Source organism: Hyaena hyaena, unplaced genomic scaffold (assembly GCF_003009895.1).
Source record: "Hyaena hyaena isolate Hyena2069 unplaced genomic scaffold, ASM300989v1 scaffold_643, whole genome shotgun sequence".
Lineage (NCBI taxonomy): Eukaryota > Metazoa > Chordata > Mammalia > Carnivora > Hyaenidae > Hyaena > Hyaena hyaena.
The window spans coordinates 748,770-774,899 of NW_024081277.1; the positions used below are offsets into that span (position 1 = coordinate 748,770).

At 39.4% G+C, this 26,130-nt stretch overlaps 1 protein-coding gene across 4 annotated transcripts in view; it reads right to left on the reverse strand.

Moving 5' to 3' along the window:
* Positions 1-26,130, reverse strand: part of RALGAPA2 (Ral GTPase activating protein catalytic subunit alpha 2) — a 330,682-nt gene that overhangs the window by 276,824 nt on the left and 27,728 nt on the right. For all 4 annotated transcript variants that reach the window (XM_039216611.1, XM_039216612.1, XM_039216610.1 and 1 more), the window contains exons 2-3: positions 24,775-24,885; positions 19,205-19,257 (exon numbers count right to left, since the gene is read on the reverse strand). In XM_039216611.1, coding sequence (XP_039072542.1) covers positions 19,205-19,257; positions 24,775-24,885 — 164 coding nt within the window. The remainder of the gene's footprint in view (positions 1-19,204; positions 19,258-24,774; positions 24,886-26,130) is intronic.

Below are 26,130 nucleotides of genomic sequence, written 5' to 3' on the forward strand. Positions count from 1 at the left end.
CTTGCACTCACTCTCTCTCTCACTCTCTCTCTCTCTCCCCCTCCCCAAAATAATAAATGTTGAAAAACTTGTTTTTAAATGTATAACAGAGGCTAATTCGGCATGTTTGATAACAGATGAATAACACTCGTTGCGGGTGGAACTCTCTGGGACATGGACACTGTGGTGGAGTTAGCAGTGCCCAGGTGTACTGGAAAGTAACATCTGTGCAAGGGAAATTAAGAAGTAGGAGGGGGCAGGAAGACTCAGACCACCATACAGAGCTGAAAGCGTCTGCCAGCCTAGCAAAAGCTGCAGAGCAAAGATGGCACATTAGAGGGGCCCCATGTGCCTGGAAGTGGTGAGGTCCTTGTACCACTGCCTTGCTCAGCCACTAGATGGGCATCATGATGAGAAGAGCGTGACCATGGTTGGGGAGCTGAAGGCATTTACAGCCTTGGGCTGCCAGCTGGCCTTACTCCTTGCAGTTAGGTAGCCAATTCTTTCTTTAAGGGTGATATGAGCAGCACCATCTCTCTGTAAGCCACAATAATCTTCCAATCATTAATTTGAATATTCTCATCATATTAAGAGGCTGGAGTACTAAGAACAGTAGACCCTATTTTGGGGGCACCATGTCTGCTGGCATTGTTTCTTGTCAATGGGCTGCTGCCTCGCATTGACTGAAGCCTCAGCCTGTTGAGTCCTCCCTGTCCTTGTTCTGCCTCCTCCTGTGTAGCTCACTCTTCCCGAGGGAATGTCACACTGAGGCTCAGTGTCCTACTTCCTCATGCATTCTCCGCCAAGGGCACTGGACGCCCCAGCTGCATTCCAGGATCATCTTCTGATCCTATTCTGCCACTTGATTTTAAAATGTCATATAGAAGATGCTGAGAAAATTACTCCACAGATTCAAGATAGATCTTATATTGGGCTAGACAAATGCTTGGCATGCCCCTTCTTCAGACTTTAGTCAGGAAATTTGGCACTGAATCATGCTTTTCAGCTTTCCAAAATACTTACCTGTCTCCTTAAGTTTTTCTTACTGTGCAATAGAGAAAAATGTCTTTAATATAAAGAAAAATAAAGAATGCAGTGGGATGATGCGTATATAGACACTTGGATACTGTCAGTCGGCAACCAGTAGTCTCCAACTTGTTCTGAGGTCAGGTCTATCATCATCACCACTTCTCGACAGAAGTTTTCAGATTTATAAAATGTATAGATTTCAAAGACCCTCAAAAATAAACTCAATAAGGTTTGGATATGAAACACCATGCCCCAGGTCTGAGCTACTAAAAACATTCCCAAATGGAGAGAATCTTATACAACCACTCAAAGGTTGAAACACCACCTACACTGCTGCTTCTTTTGTACCTAAATATTGCCAGGACCATTTTTTATGCATTAAAGTCTCTGAAGTCAATAAAAATAAAGCCCTACATGACCATCTGTGTCTAAATGCTACGCCTGTCCCTCAGAAAGTCCCAGATGAAGTCCACCTTTACTGAGGCAAATACATTATGGCATTTCTACTGCAGCTGATATTCTAAGCTACACTACTGTAAATGCCACATAAGCTATTGACATCTTGTTTGTAGTTTCACTGGAGAGTAAAATAAAAAAAAATTTTTCAAGAAAGCCACATAGTGTGAATAAATATTACTTTTCCGAAAAACACATGACTCTGTTTAATGCTCAGTGCTCAGCTGCATCTATATGGTAATCCATTATAGCACACTTGAAATCAAAATTAGGTATTACTACTGATCAGCACATCAGGGAATCTGTCATTCTTTTAACTGATTATCCATAGTTCTTTTTTCTTCAGAACCTACTGCATGACCAGGAATAATGCGAAGTGTAAGCTGGAGTTTATATAGGATGCTATAGCGTACTTTAAAACTGCTGATCTTCATTTAATTTGTATGGGAAACATTTTTTCCCAAATTATTACCAAATGATTGCAACATATCCCAGTAGATTCACACTTGATTTCAATTCCACTTAGAAAGGTAGGGTGGTGAAGAATGAGGACAAGATCACACCCTAACTCAACGTGAGGTAATCTACCAAAACAATGACCAACTAAACCTGTTATGTCCAGAAGTAGGAAGCTAGGGCTGCAACTCTCCCTAAAACTAGCCACATGACACAAGGGTGTAAAGGAAGTGTTGACTCGGGAAAAAATAGGGAGTTTGGTCTAAAGAACATGAGTCTTATTTCTGTGACCTTCTGAGTAATAAATGGACAGAAAATTTCTGACAACTGGGCAGCTGGTTTAACAGAAATGCCATAAAGGCCCAGGCCACAAGGACAGTCTGGTTTCAGATGGAACCACAGGAGGAAGAGGCTGGTGGCATGGACACTTCCAGGCAGACCTACAGAGAGGTCAACTTGTTCCTCAGCTGTCATGGGCCTAGCCATGCATCTCTTACTGACAACGACTCAGCTTTCCAGCATAGACAACATATGTACATTGATCTCTGTGTGTCAACACTTGTTTCAGAGCTACAGTTTAAGAGAAATGAGCTTAAATAAACCGTATAATGTTAAATATGACTACATTTTTAGCTTTCTTCTATGGCAATCCCTTCTTCTTCTTTCTTCCTCCTCCTCCTTCCTCTTCCCCCTCCTCCTACCCCTCTCCCTCCTTCTTCTTCCATAGCAATCCCTTTCCCTTCCACAACAGTAGGTTATCTACCTAATCACTAGCCATGTTATTACTGAGCAAGGGAGGCAGAGCTCCATCTTGTTACATTCTCTTCAGTCTTTAAAACTGAGCTGAGAAACTCCTGAATACTGAGAACAAAGTGAGGCTGACGCGGTAGGGAAGAGAGGAAGGGGAGTGATGGGCATGGAGGAGGGCACTTGTGGGGATGAGCACTGGGTGTTATATGAAAACAAACTGACAACAAACTATTAAAAAGAAAACTGAACTGAACCAACAACTCTTCAGAAGGGCCCATTAACCATACCTCTCACTAGATCGCTCACCAGCATGCTTCCCAGTGATATGGACACAGAGTTCATCCCACCATTCGGTGCTAGATTCCTTGATAGAAGGGATGACCCTCTATTAGCCATCTTGTATCCCCAACCTCAAGAACAGCACTTGGCATGTCACATTTCCTAATAAGCACTGCATGCACAAAGAATGGAATGAGCAAAAAATATAAAAGAGCAAGACAATGGGAATTCTAATTTCAGCTGACATGTAAAGGCAGACACAAGGAAATGTGACAGTTTAAGGAAGGTGCTCATACTCTAACACAGTAGAAACACAGAACCTGGCAAGTAGGCACTTAATAAAGATTTAAAAAAACACATGGGAGTGCCTGGGTGGCTCAGATGGTTAAGCATTCAACTTTGGCTCAGGTCATGATCTCGCACAGTTCATGAGTTCAAGTCCTGCATTGGGCTCTGTGCTGACAGCTCACAGCCTAGAGCCTGCTTCATATTTTGTGTCTCCCTCTCTCTGCCCCTCTCCTGCTCACTTGCTTGCTCTCTCTCTCTGAAAATTAAACATTAAAAAAAATTTTTAAAGGTTGCCTGCATGGTTCAGCTCTTGAGCATCTGACTCCTGCCCAGGTTATGACCTCACAGTTCATGGGTTCAAGCCCCACATCGGGCTCTGTGCTGACAGCTCAGAGCCTGCAGCCTGCTTCGGATTCTGTGTTTCCCCCTCTCTTTGCCCCTCCCCTGCTGATGCTCTGTCTCTCTCTGTCTCTCAAAAATAAATAACTGTTAAAAAATTTAATTAAGAAAAAGATATAAGAAAGCATGGCATTGTATTTCCAAACATTACAAGAAAACTTAATTAAGCTTGATTAGGTCATCACTTGAGGTGCAATACTTTTCTCAGCTAAGGAGAAAGTGAATAAAAATATTTCAAAAGAGAGACTAAAATACAAGGGAAAGACACCTAAAGGAAATATGGAATGTAATAAAAATGGAGGGACATTAATTTCTCCCTCCTGTATTTTAGAATTCAAACAATATTAAAATGTTGAAAACCTCATTAAGCAATCAAAACCCAGAAAGGGTAAAGGATCCCATCTAACAAGCAAAACACTTAGAGGAATTGTTGCTTAAAGCACAGATGAACCTGCATGGAATCATGCAGAGTGGAGGTGGTGCCCCTCCCATGAGAGCAGAACATACCAGAAAATGCAGCAAAAGAGGAGACTGCCCTAGAGAAATATGGAAATTCCTCCTTCTGAAAAAGGTTTTCTGAAACAGGGTAACTTTTTTAGAATTTCTGAGTCATGTTCTTAAAAGATCCAAGAGGACCCTGAATCTTTTTTAAGATCTAGGAAAATAAAGAAAATGGTGACACAAATAAGTAACATTCTGCAATGAGGAAATATTACGTGAAGATGAAAACATGGAAAGCATGAATCTAGAGTCTGCCACAAAGACCCCCACTATAACCCCGTGTATCACAAGGCCTCCCAGGAACTAAATAATTTGAACAGAGAGAAACAGCTAGTCAGAGCACGTTTAAAGCTGTAAATTCAATATTTTAACTAAAATTCCGTGTATATTTATACAGTGGAATAGTACATGACGATGAGAAAGAATGAAATCTGGCCATTTATAGCAACATGGATGGAACTAGAGACTGTTATGCTAAGCGAAATAAGTCAGGCAGAGAACGACAAATACCGTATGTTTGCACGTATAGGTGAATTAGGAGGAACTTAACAGAGGATGAAGCAGGAGAAGAAGGGGGAAAATAGTGGGGGAGAGGGAGGGAGGCAAACTGTAAGAGACTCTTGAATGCTGAGAACAAACTGAGGGCTGAGGGGGGTGTGGGGGAGGAGAAGGTGGGTAATGGGCATGGAGGAGGGCACTTGTTGGGATGAGCACTGGCTGTTATATGTAAACCAACTTGACAACAAAGTATAAAAAGAAAAAAGGAGAATATCCATGGAGGAACAAAAGTTGGGCTAATCTCAGTCTTCCTCTGCAATATTAGCTCCAGTAGAGTGGAGTTCATGTTTGTGGTCCATGGCTCATTGTGTGGCCAAGGCAAGAAGAATGCATACCAAAATACATACCCATATGGAGAACAGAAGTCCCAAAGTAGACCAGATGCATATGTAAGAATCCATACATAATAAAGATAGGGTAAACAAACTATAGCTATTTTAAAAAGCAAACATAATTCAGAGTTTTAAGGAGAAAAAAAGAGTACAATTTGGAAAGTATATAGCCAGCTATATATGTTTGAAGCTAATAGATAAATATTACAGAGCTGGAAGTATACCAGCTCATATCTCCGTTCTTCAACATACTAAGCAAATTCATATTCTAGCATATTCATATTCCAGCAAATACAGAGATTAAACAATCCAAAAACAAAGGTGCAGCGGTATAAACACTGTGACAGTGAGCTATATTTATATAATTGGAGTTAATATGGTTATGAAAAATAGAGTAAATCCTCAAAATGATTAGCATAAGAGAAATAACATTCTAAAAACATTATATATGATAAAATAATCTGGATACAAAATAGCTGATAAGTGGGAAGTACAAAAGATATATGCAGTTAAAGTAAAATCATGGGGCTATCATCAAATACTGTTTTTTTCTTAATGTGAATAATTAGAAGAAAGACAGTTTTAACAGTATTTTATTAATTTAGGGATATTTATTGGAATGACAAAAATAGAAAATATATTTTTATAATCACAAAGTATATTCCATAAAGTGAAAGTGACCTCTCCCCCAAAAAACAAAAGTAAAAGAAAAACCAAAAATGTTATCATGAATAATCATGAATACAAACAGGTTAAATTCCTCTACCAGAGATCAAGTCAATCAGAACTAGCTTTCAAACACAGAAAGATTAACAATAAAATACAGAAAACAGCATATCAGGTGTGCATAGGTACAAACACACAGCAAAGCAGTACAAATATCAAGTGAAAAGGCTTTAAGGGGAACAAAGGGGATCATTTCAAATAGATTAAAAGTGTAATTCACAATTTAGCAATAATATGAACCTTTATGCAACCAATAACATAGCATGAATATAAAACAAAAAAGTACATGAAAATAAAATAAATGCAGAAACTGAGAAGAAATATACTTATAACAGAAGATTTTAATGCACTCTATCTTTGACAGATAAAACAGGCAATACAGTGCAATATAACATCTTTGAATATAATTAAGAGTGGTTTAATAGATAGATGTAGAGAGACAAGTCTGTAGAATCACTTTACAGATTCTAACATGCATAAAAATTTACTAAAAGTTATTTCTCTAAGCCATGTGAATAAAACCATCAAAGTAGGAGTTGCACAAGTCACAAGCAAACTCAATGCATTGCAAGCTCACCTTTAAGAGTTTAAACTAAAAAAATTTGCAAGTACTTGAGGGATTTTAAAACACTCTTGTGAGCAACACTCAAGTTTAAAAAAAAACATAATTATAGACTAAAGATTATCAACAATGTGAATGCTGTAGAACAAAAATTGGTCAAAGCTGAATGAGGTAAATCTGTAGAGTTTTGTCTACAAAAAAAAAACCACTTAGATTTTAAACTCAAAAAAGTTGAAAAAAGGTGATTTTAGGAAGAAATCATTTTTTTAAAAAAAGCGAGTTTCATAAGAACGAAAACATCTCCAAGCACTGCAAATCAATAGTAGCGCAGGTAATTAAAACAAATACCTTCTAAATCAAACATTTATTTGACTCATTAATAAATATTCTTAAATGTCCCTTTTGTGCCAGGTACCACGTGAGGGATCAGAGATAAAGCGAGATAGGAAACTGTTCCTGCTCAAAAAGTGACAGCCCTAAAGGGTAAAGGCAAGAATATCAGGGATGTCAGTACGTGCACAAGAGAGTACAGACAGGGCATACTTCCAAAGGGAGACCACCCTTGAACTGAATCCTAAAGGATCCACAGTTAGCCAAGCAGTGGAGGGCATTTTAGGTAGATTAAGCAATAGCAGGAAAAAACAAAAACAAAACAAAAAAACCCTGCTGCTTTGTTGCTAGTGGGAACAAAAGTAAGGTGAGTAACAAGGGATGGAGGGAGGCAGAGGCCAGATCAGGAACAGCCTGGAACATTTGGGAAGTTCAAACTTCATCTTAAAGGACAAGGGAAACTAGAATTACATTATACAAACAACATTCCAGGTGTGAGAGGGAGACAGAAGGGGCAGAAGATCATAGACCAAAAGACTAGTTAAGCAGGATACTCAAGTCGGAGGGAAGACTGAAACTCTGAAGAAAGGCTGATGTAGTTAGCAAAAAGAGGGCATTCAAGAATGCCAGCATGAGATATACAGAACCATGGAGTAAAGAAAAGTACCAGAGTAAAGAAAAGTACCATTGATACTGACCAAAACATACAGATACAGATAAAGAACCATTTTCATCAGGTACTGAAAATGAAAATTCAAAAACTTAGAAGTGTAGGCACTCGATAGATTGTTAAGAGGTTATTTTTTTACTTTGCTTGAGGTCATGCAAAGGTCTAATATCTTTTTAAAGAAAATCAAATTGTACTAGACTCTACTTTTAATGAGAGAATATCCAGATACTTTCACAAATTCCCAAATTAGTAGCATATAGGGGCACCTGGATGGCTCAGTTGGTTAAGCATTTGACTCTGAATTTTGACTCAGGTCATGTTCTCACGGTTTGTGGGTTTTGAGCACCATGTCAGGCTCCATGCTGATGGTGGAGAGCCTGCTTGAGATCCTCTCTCTCTCCCTGCCCCAACCCTACTCACATGCTCTCTCTCTCAAAAAAAAAAAATTAGTAGCATATAATTCTACCCACAATATATAGTTTTGCTCTGAATAAAGCACTCACTAAAACAGATTCTAAAGGATTCTTCTTTTCACACAGAGATCTTACAGGGGAGATCTCAGTTACAAACAAAACTCCCTACTTTTCTTCATTTCATACAAGATTCTGTTTTCTGGCTAAAAACTGCACTTTTCGGGTCTCTTTGATTTTGGTACCAGCACAGTTGGTTGGCTATCTTTTCTGTGTCATGTTTTTATAAGATGAAAATGAAAAAAAAAATCACTTCCAGAGAGTTTAGAGGTAAGTAATGAATACAGAATTAATAAAGCCTCAGTGAGATGCCACCTTGTGGTTTCTGCCATCCCCCAAAACTTAAAGGATTTAAAATGCTTGCCTCAACAGAATTAAAAAGTGTTTCAGACCTGCAATTGGCTCAGGACTGGCCATTCCATTAAGTTCACTCAGCGAATGCCCAAGGTCTGCAAAAACAGCTTGGTGCATGGCTGACTTCCAGCCAGATTCCCCTTCCATCCTGTCCAGTGTCACAAGCACATCAAACACTAGGTGTCACTCTACAATTGCCACCACACCACATATCCAAACAAAACAAGGCATAGAAAATTTACAGCATACGTTTGTACAACTCTCTCTTAAATTTACAAAAAAGAAACCATCTCATTCAAACTGTGTTAACACATTAATTCCAATCAATCTAAAGGGAGAGAAAAAGCTCTTTACCTATCTTCTGCTGTTCTAACATTAAATATAGGATGCTTGAGTTCTACTGTGAATTTTCCATATATTTATCCCTGATGCTGTTTCTACCATCTGCCCTTAAAGGGTTCTTGGAGGCATTTGCTAGTGCTGCCTTCCAGGGGGCCTGCTCCGAGGGTATCAGTTACCAATGAGTCCAGAGGCCACACTACGTGAGAGAAGCCAGCATGCCAGGAAACTCAGGGCATCTGGCTGCAAGAGATAATCACCAGAATGTAATTTCAGACTTCCACAAACATGTCTCCAGTTTCACTTCCCCAAGGTGAATTGAGTAGTTCAGTATATCCTGTTGGGTCAACCCCAAGTTTCTCACCTGTAAGTCTCAAGGCATAAGGAAAACTGTAGTCTTAAATATTAAATTTAGAAGTCAAAACATCCACTGGAAATGGCTTTCAACTTAGACACTTGTAGTCTAATTCACATTATTACCATGCTATAATAAAATAATCAGATTTTAACCACAAAAATCTCCAGAAGGGGCTTTATATGTATGTTTATATTTTGTTAGCATCTTCCCATTTGCAGAAATCATAAACATCTCATGATTCAAAGCAGACATGAGTATAATCAGAGGCTATAGGAATGAAAGGCCTGGGCCATGTGTTTTATTATTCCCCCAATATCCATTATAGGGCACAGAACTGAGGAGTGATTTCTGAGCTAACACGCTAACACACCACCACCACCACCACCACCACCAGCAACATGTGGGACAAATAAGAAAGGGCACAAATGGCTATCCAGGCATCGTCTGTAACCCCTGCAGAGGGGCCTCAAGGAATGTCATGGAGTAGTTCACACTATGCCATAACAATACTGCTAGCTATCATCTGGAGCTGTTCCCAACCAAGGGCTCAATATTAATAAAAACAAGTAATGACTAACATTAAGAAGCCAGAATAATTACACACCTATCTGTATTATCATTTAAAATATATATAACACATTAAAATATACCCTTAATGTCATAAAAGTGACACAACATTCTGGTCAGGATAACCAGTGGTGGTGATTTTGTCTGTCAGTTGGAATGTAGGCAGCTTTGGAGGTAGGAGATGAGTGTCTCTATCCGCTCAGTTCTTTTTGAAATGTTCTCCAGGAAACATCAACTAACACTGAATTGGTTTGTTGGTTTGTTTGTTTTCCCAGTTGCAATCAGCCATTTAGAATTATGGCAGTAACCCAGGAGCTGTATTCAAAGTTGGCATCATTCTTTTAAAAGAAAAAAAAGTCCATGGAAGCATCCAAATATTTGAAATCCTCAATAAGAACTTAAATTCCAAGGATTTAAGAAAAATCTCTTTCTTGTTCATTTTATTTGTTCTTGTCCCTCCTCCAGTCAATAACAGTAAAGTGGTCCTTGTGGAAAAAAATAATAAAAGGCAGGAACATGAGAGGTTTGTGGAAGGAAGTCCTTCACCTCAGCATGAGGAGGGAGTGGCATTGAAGTATGTTTGCACACTAGACAACCTGAAATAAGTAATGACAAATAAAGCAAAGGAAAGCAGGGAATAGGGAAACTGGTTATTTGCAAAACTACAGTTGTGCTGTCTTGCTCTGTGTAATTTGCTTGTGAGAAAAGATATTAGCCATTGTATAAAGAAAGCAAAAGGATGATGGAATCCTGCTGGATACCCGCACTGGATGTGTTGGTCTATGATTTGGCCCAAGCTTTTCCACTGAACCGCTGCAGGAGCTTCTGATTTGTTTTCATCAGCAAGGAGTTATAAAAGATACACAGTTCCATAAAAGGAAGGACAAAGAAGATGGGAGAAGGAAAATGAGGTGGGGGGGGAGGGGAGAAATGGAAACAAACATCTCAGAACTGTTTGTAATCCTAGCACATCCATAATTCTAGTTTTTCTTCAGGAAAATACTGCTCCATTATTAATATCTAAGGTAGAGAGATTCTATTAAGTGTGAAAAGTTACAATTTCCATCTGTATTGGAAATAAAATGAAAGCTCCAGTTACTGATGGAAAATACAAAGTAACTGTACAGAGTAAAAACCAGCCACTCATTTTACCTTCTTTTACACGACTCTGGGCACCACACTGTATCCAGTTGTGTTATTATTATCAGATATGCTAGTAAAATCCTTTCCCCCTATTTTGAGGAAAAGAATTAAAGGCTAAACCCACTATCTAAATAAGCTCACTTGGAACAATAAAAGAACACCCAGTGTTGAATTCCATTAAAGTAAGACAGCTTCCACCACAGCCCTGGATTCACTGCCGGTCAATTACAACTTCCAAACATAACTACAGCCCGCGTGGCTCCACACGTGCGTCCTGCCTCCAATCCAGCATTATCTCCACACAGGAAGGGAAGGGAGATGGTAGGTAGGAGGTCTACAGTAAATTTCAAACAAGCCAACTTCATCTTCAGTAGTAAACACAAACACTAGTGACCATAGTTATATTCCCCTTCCTCTGACTGGCCATGCAGAGGCCCTCAGATCATCTTCATTCTCTGGGTAGCTCACCTGCTATGGTGTGTCCTAAGCACCCACGCCTCTCCAACCTGAGTCCTCCCCCACCCCCACCCGCCACCAAAGGAAGGGAGAAGGAGAAACAGCATACGTATCCTGAACTGACACCATACGTGTTTTCTTGGTATTGTGGGGAGGAAAGCGGCTGCAGGGAAGGTGGGGGTTGTGAGGGGGAAATAAAGTACTACTTCATTTGGCCATTATTTAAAATCTTATTTTCATTATATAAAACAAGCATAAAAAGAGTAGAATGAATCTGTGTGTGGCTTTTCAATTTTGTGTTTGCATAAGACTACTCTGAAGCCATGCTTCTCCAACTGGAGGAGGAAAAGGCATTATCTGCCTCTGGCACTTTGGTAACTATGGCTGAGAAGCCCAGGGAAACCATTTCCATAAAACCCTAAACCTTAAGTTAAGTCCCCTGCAACACAATGTGCAACATGCTGAGGATTTAACCAGGCATTTAACAAAAAGATGGAAGTCTTTCAAATGAGGTAAAATGGCTCTGTGGGAAGACTATTGAGCTTTTCTGTCCAATCAGTAGCCACTAGCCACAGCTGGCTATTTTAAAATTTAAAGTAAATGCAATTATTTAAAATTAAAACTTCAGTTAGTTGCAGCAGCACTAACCAGCCCATGTGGCTGGTAGTTACCTAATTGGGTAGTGCAGATACAGAATCTTCCCATCATCACAGAAAGTTCTATTGAATAGAGTTGCCTTAGAGAAAACGCAATGAGATGTTTAGATCTGAAATGGCTAGTCAGAGTCAATTCAATTTAATATTTAAAACTAAATGAAAGCATGAAATTAAATTCCATGCTAGAAGATTTGCCTGTGAACTTCCTGATCTGTAGTGTCATGGGTTGGTAGAGCTGGAAGAGACCCCAGAGCTATCCAGTCCCTCTCCTTTATGTTACATACAAGAAAGCCCAGGTAAAGAAAGGGAGAGTACCCAACTCAAGGCCACACAGCTTGTTAGTGTCAAGGCCTAATCTAAAGCAACCTTCTTCCTATTTCTTTTATTCAGAGAGATTTAAGTGAGGAAGGAAAATGTTAAACATAAAAATAACAAATAACCCCATGGGAAATAAGATGAGAATTTAAAACGCTTTAATCCAACACTAAATATAAACAGTTGCAAGTAACTATGGGGGGGTAGGAGGGAGAATACAAAGGATTATATGAAATGGTTGCTGGCCTCAAGAACATTACAGTCACATTAGGAAGCTATGATACAGCCAACTTCAGAAAAACATAAGAATACCTAACCATAATGAAATGGTAACTAGCAGGAGCATATTTATACAAGTTCACAGAAAAAAATGTGCATCTCTAGCTGGAGTTGCCAGAAGAAATCAGTGGGTCTGAACAGAGCCTGAAAGTATGGGCCAGATGACGAGGCGAGCAAAGGGCAGTCCCTGAAAGCAGAATTACATAAAGCAGGAGGCCAGAAGTAAAATTATGCAAAAAGAGGTAAAGGGGCAGTAAGCAAAGCAGTATGTGTGTGAGAGAGCACCACCAACAAACAACACCCCCAATGACGGATGAAAGAAAGCCACACAGGGAACACGGAGGGGCTTGGACTATTGGCCCATCTCACACCACACTTTACAGGTTATAAAGAAACCGTTCAGGTCTCTAGGAAGGAAAAAACAGGACTCATTTAATCTGGTGGGGTAATTTGGATAAATCTAAAAATAAGGAATCTAGAAGTCAAATGTCCTGTAAATCTGTGATAGCTAACTCTGTGATATTTGAAAATAGAAAAATGAGTAGCATTCCTAGGCCAGCTTTGAAATTAAACCCCTTCTGTCAATGTATATTTTTACTGGAGTGGTGGTATGGGGGTGAGGAAATAACTTGCTATCAAATTCTAGAATTTTCTTAACCATATAACACCAAACTACTACATTTCTATACTAATGGCATATAATATGGCAGACAACTCGAAACATCTTTGTATTAACTCTATGTTCATATTTTCTGTATTCTTGATGCTCTGACATTTAGGACCTGCCCAAATGCCTTTGACAGGCAAACCAACCAATCCCAAATCCACTCCCACAACTACCTCCTCTTATGGGCCCTCACACTTGGGACACTATCCTCCTCTTCAAGTCACCTGGGGATTAGGTACTAGACAACTAGGGACCACCTCTACAGCCCAGAGCCTGTCAAAATTATCCAAACTATCCAATCCTAAACGTGCTTAGCTTGCTTACCTTGCCTTGCCCATTCTTTCCCTCAAAAATCACAATAAAGGCTCCCCTCCTCCGTTCCCCTCTCTCTGCCTGCTCTATGTTCTCTGGGGCTTCTCTTCCTAGTCCTCTGGCATGCCATGACTTCTGTTTCTGTTGTAGTCCTGTGAGTACAATAAAAATGTCTTCCTTCCTGGCAGTCATTTTCATGTCTGTGTGTCTGTCTGACATACCTGATTAAAACAAATCCCATGTACCATTAAAACAGCCTCTCAACTACTGAATCCAAAAGATTCTCAAAGTCAAGTGAATTATTTGGCCTTGAAGCCCATTTATCATGTGCTTACATTTCTATACCAGCCCTCCTTTTCCCCTATGCAGGTAGCTACCTCAAGGGCTACCACCAAAGTATCACTTCTACAAGGGGCCATTCAGAATTTTCTGTGACTCAGAAGGTCATTACTGGAGCTCTGACATAAATCCATTGTTACCAGGGAACGCTGTAGTCAAATGTACTCTTTGAAGTGTACATATGCCCAATGTAATGAAATGTAATATATGCTCAGTGAGGACAGGGGGTTCTGTTTGACTTACCCACTGCCATATCTGCAGCACCTAGAAACGTGCCTGACACAAAGCTGGTATCCAATAAATGTGTGTAATAAATGAATGAACTATACAAGAACAGATACCTACTGGTATACATGGCCTGTGGGTACAGCTTCAGAAGCAGGAGAATATTGAGACTCCTACATGGAAGGTGACATGGCTCTGTGTTAAGAAAATGGGTTCTAAAGTAGGCCAGTGGTTAAATCTCTATCTACCATTTGATAGATATGCAATCTTGGCCAGGTCACCTAACACAACAAAGCCCCCATTCTTCCATTGACAAAAACTGGGAAGACAGAACCACTTCAAAAGGAAAGGATGACACAGAAAGGCCATGTAAAACACTTATATTCTGGTCAAGATGGCAATGTAAATTCATTTCATGGGGTCCCACACTATCAGCTCCCCACTCTCATTTGAAACACATGACAATGATCAATGAAATATATTTTTAAAAGAGTAAAATTAACAAGTGAATTTCAGATTAAAAAAAAAAAAAAAAAAAGAAAGTGTGACAGACATCTCCATGAACCAGCAACCACAGGAACTCTAAGCAATGCACAGATTTGCAGCCACAGGCAAAGAAAGGTGTCTGGAGGTCAACTTCAAAGACTACAAGTCCTTCCACTGGAGATAAAGGCAGATGGAAAGGTGTGCTTGCTGCCTGAAACCATGACTTCAACTGAGCTGGCAGCCTTGACTGGACACCACTTGCTTCATCAGAGCACTGTAATGTCTCCAGTATCTCATTACATGCAAACACTACTGCTTCCTTTCACAAAGGTTCCCTTCTAGGTTGCCCCTGACTTACAGAGCCAGTCAGCAGATCTCCTTACATACTCTCCTTCCGAGCCTTCTGAACTCTCTCTCTCACCTCTGTGCTTTCTTCCAATCCACTTCCTATTTACAGACTGTCTTTACATGATATCCCTTCTGTGATTTAACATGTCTTAATAATTCCACCTCTTGTAAAGGAAGCCTTCCCCAATTATTTACACCTTGATAAGTATTTACCACCAAATCCTCGTAAACCATCTCTTTATATGGCACTAACTTGTAGAAAGTAGCAATGAAGTTACTTAATTCTCAGAATGAACCAAACAAATTACAACCTACCTTCTATAGCTAGAGACAGAAAGAGAACATAAGCATAAACAAAAGTAATGCCAGTTCATTATTCATTCATATTTACTATGCAAAATGAAAGTTTTATGAAGCTTTGAATAATATATATTTGTTCTATTATATAGGCAAATAATCCTCTGTAGACGGTAATGTATCTGTAATAACACACTCCCTAATCTAGAATTTCTGGACATGAGAAGGTATTAAAACCTCCTCTGTGGGAGGTATACGACTACGGTCCCTAATAGGCTTTCTCACTGCAGGACAACTAGATTTGCAATCAGTGGCAGCAAATGTAATTCTCAAAACACATCTGGGCTTTAGAAAATACTGAGAACCTAACAAAAGACTTAAAAAATGGTAGGAAAGGAGGTAGCAAGAAGGAAGGTGAGAGAAGAAAAGTCAACCAAAAACCTAATCTGTAAGCAACAAGCTCAAGAGAAACAATTCAGGCTGCCTGAGAACTAAGGCCAATTCTACTGCAAGATCTCAGATCTAGTCTGTGCCTTATAGAGTCCAGTTCCCACCACACCGTAAGTTTCAGGAATGAACCTGAGATTCCATTTATAAATCAGGATCCTCAAATGGAGCCAAAGTGGTCCCAAGAACACTTCGAGCCTCCTGGCAAAAGAAAAGTAAACCTTCCAGAAAAATACAGGATTGAAACAGATTAAATCTATGTTCAACTAAATCTATGTTTAATTAAATCTGATTTCAAAATCCAGTCAAAAAAGCATGTAAGTAAAGAAGCCACGTTGAGACAGCAGATTTAGACAACTGAAGGCTAAATATTGGAATGATCAGATATAGAATACAAAATGTTACGTTGTTAAATGTTCAAGAAAACAAGAGGTCTAACACCAAACAAGGATTGAGAGCCTATCAAAAGCAACCAGCCACCCATGAACACCAAACTTAAGGAAGTTAAAACATGAAAAAACAATAATTGCGATCTAAACACAGTAGAATGCTTCAGCAGCAGATGAGACCCGGACGAGGAGTTCATGCAACCAGAAGGCAGAACTGAAGACATTCCCTGAGTGCAGCACAAGGAGGCTGGGGAAGAGGGTGAAAGCATGCTGGAGAGACATGGAGGACAGAGCAAGAGTTTTAAACAAGAATCCTGAGAAATACCCCAGAAGGACAGAAAAGAGTCAACATTTGAGAAGATAGCAGCTGTCTTACAGAAATCTTACATGATCTGAATCCAGAAATATAGGAAGCACATAGATACCAAGCAAGACAAGAAATCTTCAAGTAGACATTCTATGGTGAAGCTGCAGGACACCAAATACTAAGAAAAACATTTTAAGAGAAGCCAGAGAGAAAAGGCATTTAAAGGAACAAGTAGACAGGGAACAGAGTTTAAAGCTGCTGCAATGGTAACCAGAAGCTAGCAAAATATTTGTAAAGAGGACACAAGTACTTTTACTTGTTGCTACTGCTAATACTGTTGTCTAATATACATAACAATTGAAGACAATAAAGATCAATGCGGAGTAGATAAAACTGAAAGAAATATGGAATTATGACCCTTAAAAGAAGGGTCACACCAATAAATTTTAAAACTCTGTTGATCAGAAATTCTTATAATTCCTCAAATTCTTTTTCTTAAATTATGTATTTATTTTGAGAGAAACAGAATGAGAGCAAGCAGGGCAGGGGCAGAGAGAGAGGGAGAAACAATCCCAAGCTGGCTCAGGAAGCCAGCGCAGAGCCTGATGCGGGGTTCAAACCCATGAACCATGAGACCATGACTTAGGCCAATGTCAGAAGCTTAACAGACTGAACCACCCAGGTGCCCCTAGAACTACTCAAATTCTTAAAATATAGTTTGCCAAACCTGAATCAAAAAAAAAAAAAATAGAAAACCTGAAAAATCCTAAAATGATTAAAGAAACTGAACAGAGTGTTAAAAATCTTCCCACTAAAACCAAAACAAAACAGCACCAGTTTCAGATGGTTGTTACAGGAAATATTAAAAAACATTCCAGGAACAGATCATTCCAATCTTACACAAACTATTTTATATAATAGAAAAAGAATGTTTAACACCAGGTTCTACAACCTTTATAATAGGATCATTCAGAAACAATGTGAGGAAAAGAAATTTAGGCCAACCTGAGGTTTGAACATAGATCCAAAAATGGAAACAAAGTATTAGCATCTCCCAAATTCAGAACTGCAATTCACCACATAAATATTCATGAAGGATCATCACATGGTTATCTCAGTTAATGCAGAAAAAAAATTTTTGGAAACTTCAAAACCCATCTATGACTTCTTATAAAACTTACCAAACTAAAAATAGAAGTGAACTTCATCTGATAAAGACTATCTACCAAAACTTTATAGAAAACATTACCCTGAATAATGAAACATTAACAAAACTTGCTTTGAATCAGAAGCAGGATGGCCATCTTTATCATGTCTATATACCAACAAACTGGAGGGCTGGTCTGGTACAGTAAGACAAGAAAACAGACTAACTGGCAAGCTTGTCATTATTCACAACCAGTGTTTCTTGTCGACCAAGAAAACAACAAAAATTAAATCTATAAACAAAATGTTGGCATTAAATAAATCATACATATCCACTTAATCCAGCAGTGGGAATGGAATGGACTTGAGCTAAATTCAAAACATGGATAAATCTCAGAAATAATGTTGAGTGTAAAAGGCAAGCCACAGATGATTATATACCATGTGAGACCATTTTTATTACAATCAAAACCAAACAAAACTGCACAATGCATTGTTTAGGGATACAAATACTTGTGGTAAAACCGTTTTTAAAAAAGAAAGGGAAAAGCATAAACCAAGGGAGTGACTGCCTCCAGAGGAGAAAAAGAACAGGATCAAGGAGAAGCACCTAAATACTTTCCACTACTTAAAATGCGAGAGGGGGAGGGGGGGATCAAGAGAATAAGCTTTATGGCCATGCTTCAAAACTTGTATTTATGTTATAGATCCTTTAGTAAATATATCAAGTGCTACATATATAAGATAATTTATATTAATGAAATAGTTCAAACAAATGATGATCATTAAATACATATTTAAGTGACAGACTTAAAGATCCTGTTAAAAACAACTCCTCTGCACAGGTTTCATTCACAAGAATGAAATACAGCAACCACCATAAAATAATGCAGTTATTACTCTGGAGAAGGAGTATAGCCCTTAAAGGAAAGAAAGAGGAACCACAGTTACTGAGTACCAACCATGAGTCAAGTACTGGGCCAGAGAGGTTTCCAGATCTATTTTATTTCATAAATCCACAAATCCAAAAAGTCCATGGAGAGCCTTCTCCCCTGGCCTCCCCCTCCAGCCAGCTCTGCAACAAATATGTCCTTTAGAGTCATAAAGTTGACCTCACACCAACCTAAGCACGTCTCTTCAAATCGTGAATAATTTTTAGATAACCAACAATTAACTTTCAGAACGTACAATTTGATTCTAGTATAGTTGCGAAGGTATCAGTAATCTGGCCACTTGTCTAATACATGTGGACAAGAAAGACTTTAAGCTTAATAGGTCAAGAACCACACCCAAATATTGTTTCAACCTTTAAAAGAATATATGATCTGAGGTGCCTGGGTGGCTCACTCGGATAAATGACCAACTCTTGATTTCAGCTCAGGTCATCGTGAGATCAAGCCCCACATCCAGCTCTGTTCTGACAGCATTGAATCTGCTTGGGATTCTCTCTCTCTCCTTCTCTCTGCCCCTCCCCAGCTGGTATGTGCTCAATCTCTCCCAAAAATAAATAAAGTTAAAAAAAAAAAGAATAAACAATCAACACACATGAACACACACATATATACAAAGATTGAAATCTCACTAGTGGTCAGAAAAATATATTAAAAAGAATAAGTTTTCACACAACAGTTTGCATATATGAAAAAAAAAAAGTCACCAGTGTTGGTTGGGGAAACACACACACAATTTCCATATAAGTTTACATATAACTTTATATGACCTTTTTGAAGAGCAATTTGACAATACCAGTATTTGAAATGTGTATACATTTCCATCTAACAATTCCACATCTAGGTAACCATATAGCAAAAATTCTTCCACTTTTCCAAAAAAAAAAATCGCAAGAACATTCTTGGCAGCATTGTTTGTAAAAGAGGAAGGAAAGAAATACATACCTATCATGTTTTATGTCTTCAAATGAAATTAAGGCCTAAAATATCATATTTTCAGCAAAAATCTTAAAAGCTAAATGAATTAACAAAAACTTACTTCAAAAAGAAAGAGGATGGAGTCCAGCTCCTCCCTTTGTGACTTATTATTCCCTGGAATACATAAAAAACAGTAGTTATCATGACAAAGTATAAATTTTAGGATATTAAGAATTATGTTATATCAAAAACATTTAAACTTCAAGATACATTCAAAAACTACGAGGAGGTAGTGTGGAACCCACATCAGGGATATAGACGGACCCCAAGCCAGACCACCCGAGCCCACATCTAGCAGAGGTTCTCCTCACTAACTCTTTAAACACGGCTTCCACATTTTCCAGGTCACTATCAACCCATGGAAGGCAATTTACTCATTTCTTAATTAGTTACTTCTGAGCTCAAGTTATGATGGAATGTACAGCAAAAGCAAAGAAAGAATTTTCACTTTTTTGATATGAAAGGGCATACAGCAGTCTTAACTATAAAAAGTCATGCAACTCTTTAGGCAATTGCACACAGTCCTTTTGATAATAACAATAATAAAAACTAAAAACCTATAGCAGCAATTTTCACTTACTGTCCAGTTTCTAAGCAGCAAGCCCTGTGCTAAGTGCTTGGCATTCAGCAACTAGCTTAGGAAACTTTTTCTGTAAAGGGCTGATAGTAAATATTTTAGGCTTTACAACCTCTCTTGCAACCATTTAACTCTGCCATGATGGGGTAAAAACAGCCATGGATAACACATGAATGAACTGGGTATGGCTGTGTCCAAAAAATTATTTATAAAAACAGGCACTAAGCTGTATGTTGTGGACCCCTGATGTAACTGAGTCCCCACAGCTCTATGAGGTAAGATAGCATTCATTCATTGAACAAATACTGAAGAAGGGCTCTGTGTCATTCTAAGGATTCTTTCAGTACCTGAGGATGCAGGAGTGAACAGAACACAACAATCCTTGCCCTGAGGAGTTTATATTCTGACAGGAGGAAGCATCCAATAAATGAGAAAAATAAGAGGGAAGGTAGATGGGAAAGCCAAAAGGCATGGTATGCAATTTTGACTAGAGAAGTCAAAAAAAACACAGGGCTGATGAGATGACATCTGAGCAAAGATCTGAAAGAAGAAAGGGAAGAAGCCACATAGAAATTTGGGAGAAATGTGTTCTAGGCAGAGGAATTGGACAGTGTAAAGTCCATATGGCTGAGCAAGTTTGGCAGGAAACAGTAAGAAAGCTTTTGTGTCTGGAATGAAGGAGGAGAACTGCATCAGATGAGGTTAGAAAGCAGTAGGATAAAGGCAGGCAGGTAGGATGTAAGACCACTATAATTACTTCCAGAACTGGGAAGCCATTTGAGGGTTCGGAGTGCTAAGGCATGATCTGAAACATTTTTAAAGCATCACTCCAACTGCTCTACTGAAGAGACTATGGAAGGGGTGCAGGGTGCAACAGTGGAAAGGGAAAGACCATTTTTCTGGGGCATGCAATAATCCAGGTGAACATAATGGGAGCACTAGCATTACCAGCACAGGTAGTGAGAAGAGGCCAATGATTCTGGATATATTTTGAAGGTAGAGCCAATAAGGCTGGTTATCACAAGATAATTTCATTATTTCTAGCAAACATCTTCCTTTATTCTGCTGTTTTGGTATACTTTCTTACTGGTACTCCAATCAAAACACAGATTGTATTAAAAGCAAGAAATTGCAAAATCTCACCCTATTTTTATTGGTTCTTCACTATGATTCTTTATTGTAGACTGCAAGAATGAAGACAGTTTTTCCTCTCCTATCAGGAGATGTCTGTTTCTCTATATGTTGCATCTGAGATGCCCTGTAGCTTGCTCTGGCCAATGTGACATTAGCAACTGGGAGGCAAGCACAACCTTAAAAAGCCTAATGTACTTGCTGAGCTTGGAACCCTAAGGCCAGCATGTAAAGGAGCTCAAGATAGCCTGCTAGCATGGAGGAGAACTAAGATGCCCTGGTCAATAGCTTGCCAACTACAAGACATGTAAATGAGCCTATCCACTACCAGCTGATGCGAGAAGCATGTGCCAGCCTAAACTTGAGGAACTGTTCAACAAACCCAGAAAATTATAAGCTAAATGACTCATTCTTTTATTTATTTATTTTTTCATGACTGGTTCTTTTAAAGCACTAGTTTTGGGATAGTTTATAATGTAATTTGTTATGCAGCACAAACTAATTGATACAGCCTTGAGCAATGAGATTTTTCTAAAAGGACAAAGAAAGCAATAGGGAGGGAAAGGAGGGACAGAGTAGCCTTTAAAATGGAGCTTGGCAGCCTGGGTAGCTCAGTCGGTTAAGCATCCGACTTCAGCTCAGGTCATGATCTCCCAGTTCGTGAGTTCAAGTCCTACATGGGGCTCTGTGCTAACAGCTCAGAGCCTGGAGCCTACTTCAGATTCTGTTGTCTCCCTCTCTCTCTGCCCTTCCCCCACTTGTGCTCTGTCTGTCTGTCTCTCTCTCTCAAAAATACATAAACATTAAAAAAATAAATAAAATGGGGCTTTTTGTTTATAGGGCTTTCTTTAAGGTAAGAGATTTTAATATATTTCTTTTGGTATTTTGATTACCCATAATATCACACTTTTTTCCTCCACACACCTGTGGGAAAAAGTGGAGCAAAACTGGAAAACAAATTAAAAATCAAATTGTTTCATATCTGAAATATCTAACAATTTGGAAAAAAATAAGCTCGAGATTTAAATGAATTTGTTAATCACAGGGGGAAAACCTGAGCAATTCATTAAAAAACAAAAAACAAAATCACCTGTTGGCATCCTTGGACACATGTCCATATTTGATTTGTTGACCTTCAAGAGCCTAGTCTCTATGTCAGAGACCACCACAGTGTGTTGTCCCACAGTCCTTCCCCTCCGTGCCTAACATCTGCCTCAGGTTTTACAGAAGCAGTCAGGGCATCTATACATGCCTCTCTGCATCCTCTTCTATATACCTGATTCTGTCTCAACCCACATCCCCCAACACCTGCATCATCTGTTATCTCTCTTTCATCAGTCTGCAAACAGGCAAGGGCATCCTTCAAAACTCTTGCATGACCAAGATACTCCTTGAGATACAATCCTCTTCATCATCAAATGAATGTCTTTTGACATTTAAGGTGATGTCTTCATCATCAAACCTTCTAAAAGGGTATTCTTGTGTGTAGCCTTCACTGACTCCATTTCTCCCCATTTGGTTTCTGATCCCACTACTCAGCTAGACCATTCTTTCAGCACTCGGGAACAACTTCCTCGATGCGCTGCCACGTCCTAGTCCTACGGCTCTACTTTTTGCATCGTCAGATGTTGATCACACTTCATTCCTTGAAATTCTCTTTCTCTGAATTTCTATGACAAAACTCTTTCCTGGCACCCAACTGCCTTCCCAGCCCCAAGCACTACTTCTTTATCTTTCCTTTTTATCTGTCCAATAAAAGAAGGACTTATCCAAAATCCCTGTCACTTTCTCTGCAAAGAATTTCTCCCTTGGCAACAGCACAATTGCCCCTCTCTTCTCCTAAGCTCCAGTCCCTATATTTTTACTATCCAGCCAGAACCAACATCTGAGTATCCCAAAGGCATCTCAACTAAGACTGCCCAAAGCTACATTCATCCTCCTCCCTCCCAAACCTGGCTCCGCTCCAGGGTTCCCACTGTTGTCATGGCAGCTTATGAACCAGACTCAACATTCTGAAAGCATACACACCCCTATGCCTACTGCAGTATTCCTTACAATAGCTAAGGAACGGAAGCAACCCAAGTGTCCATAGGAAGAGGATGCAGTGGTGTGTGTATGTGTGTATATGTATATATATGCAAGGGTATATTACTCAGCTATAATAAAGGATGACATCTTGACATTTTGCAACAACATGGATGTACCTAGAGGATATAATGCTTAGTGAAGTAAGTCAGACAGAGAAAAGCAAATACCATATGGTTTCACTCATGTGTAGAATCTAAAAAAAAGCAAAACAAATGAGTAAACAAACAAAAGGCAATATCAAACTATAAATCCAGAGAACAAACTGACGGTTGCAAGAGGGGAGGGGGTATTGGGAGGAATGTGCAAAATTGGTGAAGGGAAGCGGGAGGTACAGGCTTCCGGGTGTGGAATGAGCAAGTCATAGGGATGAAAGGCACAGCATAATAAATACAGATAGTCACTGGTACTGTAATAGTGCTGCATGATGACAGGTAGTAGCTACACTTGTGGTGAACCTAGCACAATGTGTACACCTGAAACTAATGTAATGTTATGTGTCAACTAGATTCAAATAAAAAGCTTGTTTAATAAATAAATAAAACTGAGGCAGAAATAAGGGTGCTAACATGTAAGGATTTCCAAAACAGACTGCATGAAAATAAACAAGGTGATGATGGCAGCCAACATTTACTGAGCACATACTATGTGCCACACTCTGTCTTGAAATCCCAGATACATTTTAACCTGTCCAATGCTGATAGATGAGTCAGAGGGAGGTTGCCCAAGGAGAAACAGCCAGAAGGGTAGGGCCAGGATCCAAACCCAGGGTAGATCCCCAGGCTACACTATCCTGTCACCTAAATACAGAACGGACTGTGCAGGACTGTGCAGTGGACGTTATTGACTTGGTTTTTCAAAGAATATCTTATGTAAGTAGATATGGGCATAACCATAAACAAATATAAACATAACCCATTAATACCATATAGAGAAAGAAATACATGAAACTTTTAATAGTGGTTGCGTGGAGAGCAGGACTGGGGGTCTAGGCAAAACGTATGGTTCAAATTTCATTACAAACCCCTTAATGGAGTCTGAATTTTTTTACAGTGTGTCCATACTACTTTTATTTTTTCTTTTTAAGTAAATTATTCCTGTGGAACTCATGCCTTCTGTGGGTTTCTTCTTCCATTTTCCCTTCAGTCATTTGTTGTTCAAGTAACAGCTACATAAGAGAAACCTTAAGGGAAACAAAGATGCTAACCACTGCAATCTCCCAACAACTTGTAACTCACGACACATACAACCTTTTACACTTTCTGGACATTAAAAAAAACTTATAGAAAACAATTGTTTTCCCAAGGGATACTGAAGTGTTAATGCATAGGGGCATATGTACCCCAATGTTCATAGCAGCACTTTTAACAATAGCCAAATTATGGAAAGAGCCTAAATGTCCATCAACTGACAAATGGATCAAGAAGATGTGGTTTATCTATACAATGGAATACTACATGGCAATGAGGAAGAATGAAATCTGGACATTTGTAGCAACAGGGATGGACCTTGAGGGTGTTATGCTGAGCGAAATAAGTCAGGCAGAACAAGACAGATACCATATGTTTTCACTTATAGGTGGATTAGAAGAAACTTAATGGACGACTATGGGGGAGGGGATGGGGAGAAAACAGCTGGGGAGAGGGAGGGAGGCAAACAATGAGAGACTCTTGAACACTGAGAACAAACTGAGGACTAATGGGGGTAGGGAAGAAGGGAAGGGGGGTGACGGGCATGGAGGAGGGCATTTGTTGGGATGAGCACTGGGTGTTATATGGAAACCAACTTTACAATAAACTATAAAAGAAAAAAAGCAATTGTTTTGTAGAAATCCTTACCTTTTAATTTCAAACTATTTTCCAGTGTTATAAAATTTTCATAGAAGATGAAATATATCTGAGAATAGTTGGTCTCAAAAAACGGCTTAAGATCACTTGCATCCACATTATCTGAAAAGAAAAAGTTTCCATTATGACAGTAACCTTACACAACTATCAGATCTCACAAACAACCTTTTCAGAAGTGAAGGAAAGTAAAAACTAGCTGTATCCCCCTATGAGACAAAACAGAACAAAGAAAATAGTATCCCTAACCATTTGTTCTCTACTAAGAGACCTTAATAGGTCTGGGGCCCCTCCCACAAACACACACCCTACAGGAGACTGATTCAAGGGCATCAGGAGCCATGGGGGCACAGCATTCACAGACCAGCTAGAAGGCCAGTGGTGAGTGCAGGTCTGGGAAGGAACAAGATTCCTTCCTGTTGAGGGTAAGGAATAGAAATTCATATAAAGGATGTGGCTTTTGACATAGGCCATAAAGAGGGATGAGATTGTACATGTGAAAAACAATTTTGCTGCTGGAGTCCAACATGGGCCAGTCTCCTCCCTCCCCACTGACCTGAGACCAGCTCAAGAGAACTAGCAGGTGTTCCCCAGAACACTTCCAACTGGGCCACTGGTTACAGCCTTCTCTCAAGCTCCCAGGTGACCTGTTCTACTCCTGCTTGGACATGACGGGGGGGGGGGGGCCTCCATGTGTTCCCATTGTTGCCCTGAGCAGTGTTTCTCCCTGTTGTACCAATTCTGCTAACCCAGGGACTGCAGCTAGTCAGGGAGGTTGTGCAGGGAGCTTAGCCCAGTGACACGACAGCAGCAATAGAGCCACTTCTTCCAGAGGCCCAACTATCCCTCACAACTCTGGTCAGAGCAGTGATCCACGGCTGACACACCCGTGTACATTCTCCTTGGCAAACAAGGTGCTTGTGCCATTTACAACAGGATCCTGAACAAGGTGTTAGCTCTTGGGAAGAATATACCAGTAAACCTTGGGAAAATTAAAAATAGCTTCTTTAAATTCTGCAAGGATTATCCAAGATTGCTATTCAATCTATGACAAAGTGGATTCAGTTTCTTCTGGGGTCCTACTACTGTGAATATATGTGAACACCTCCATTATGATGTTTAAGTTCCATAAACTTAGCACTAATGCTGGTGAATCTAAGGAGTTGTTGTCCTCAGATAACTACATCATTCTGATAATGGTGTTTGTGAAGTCATATGAGATGTCAATTTCACACTCTATTTTCTACCCCCAAATAATAGCACAGAGCGGTGGAAGTTCCTGGTAACTAACAAATTTACCTATGTGAAAGCAGTAGCAATGACACTAGTATGAGCATTCTTATATGCTAC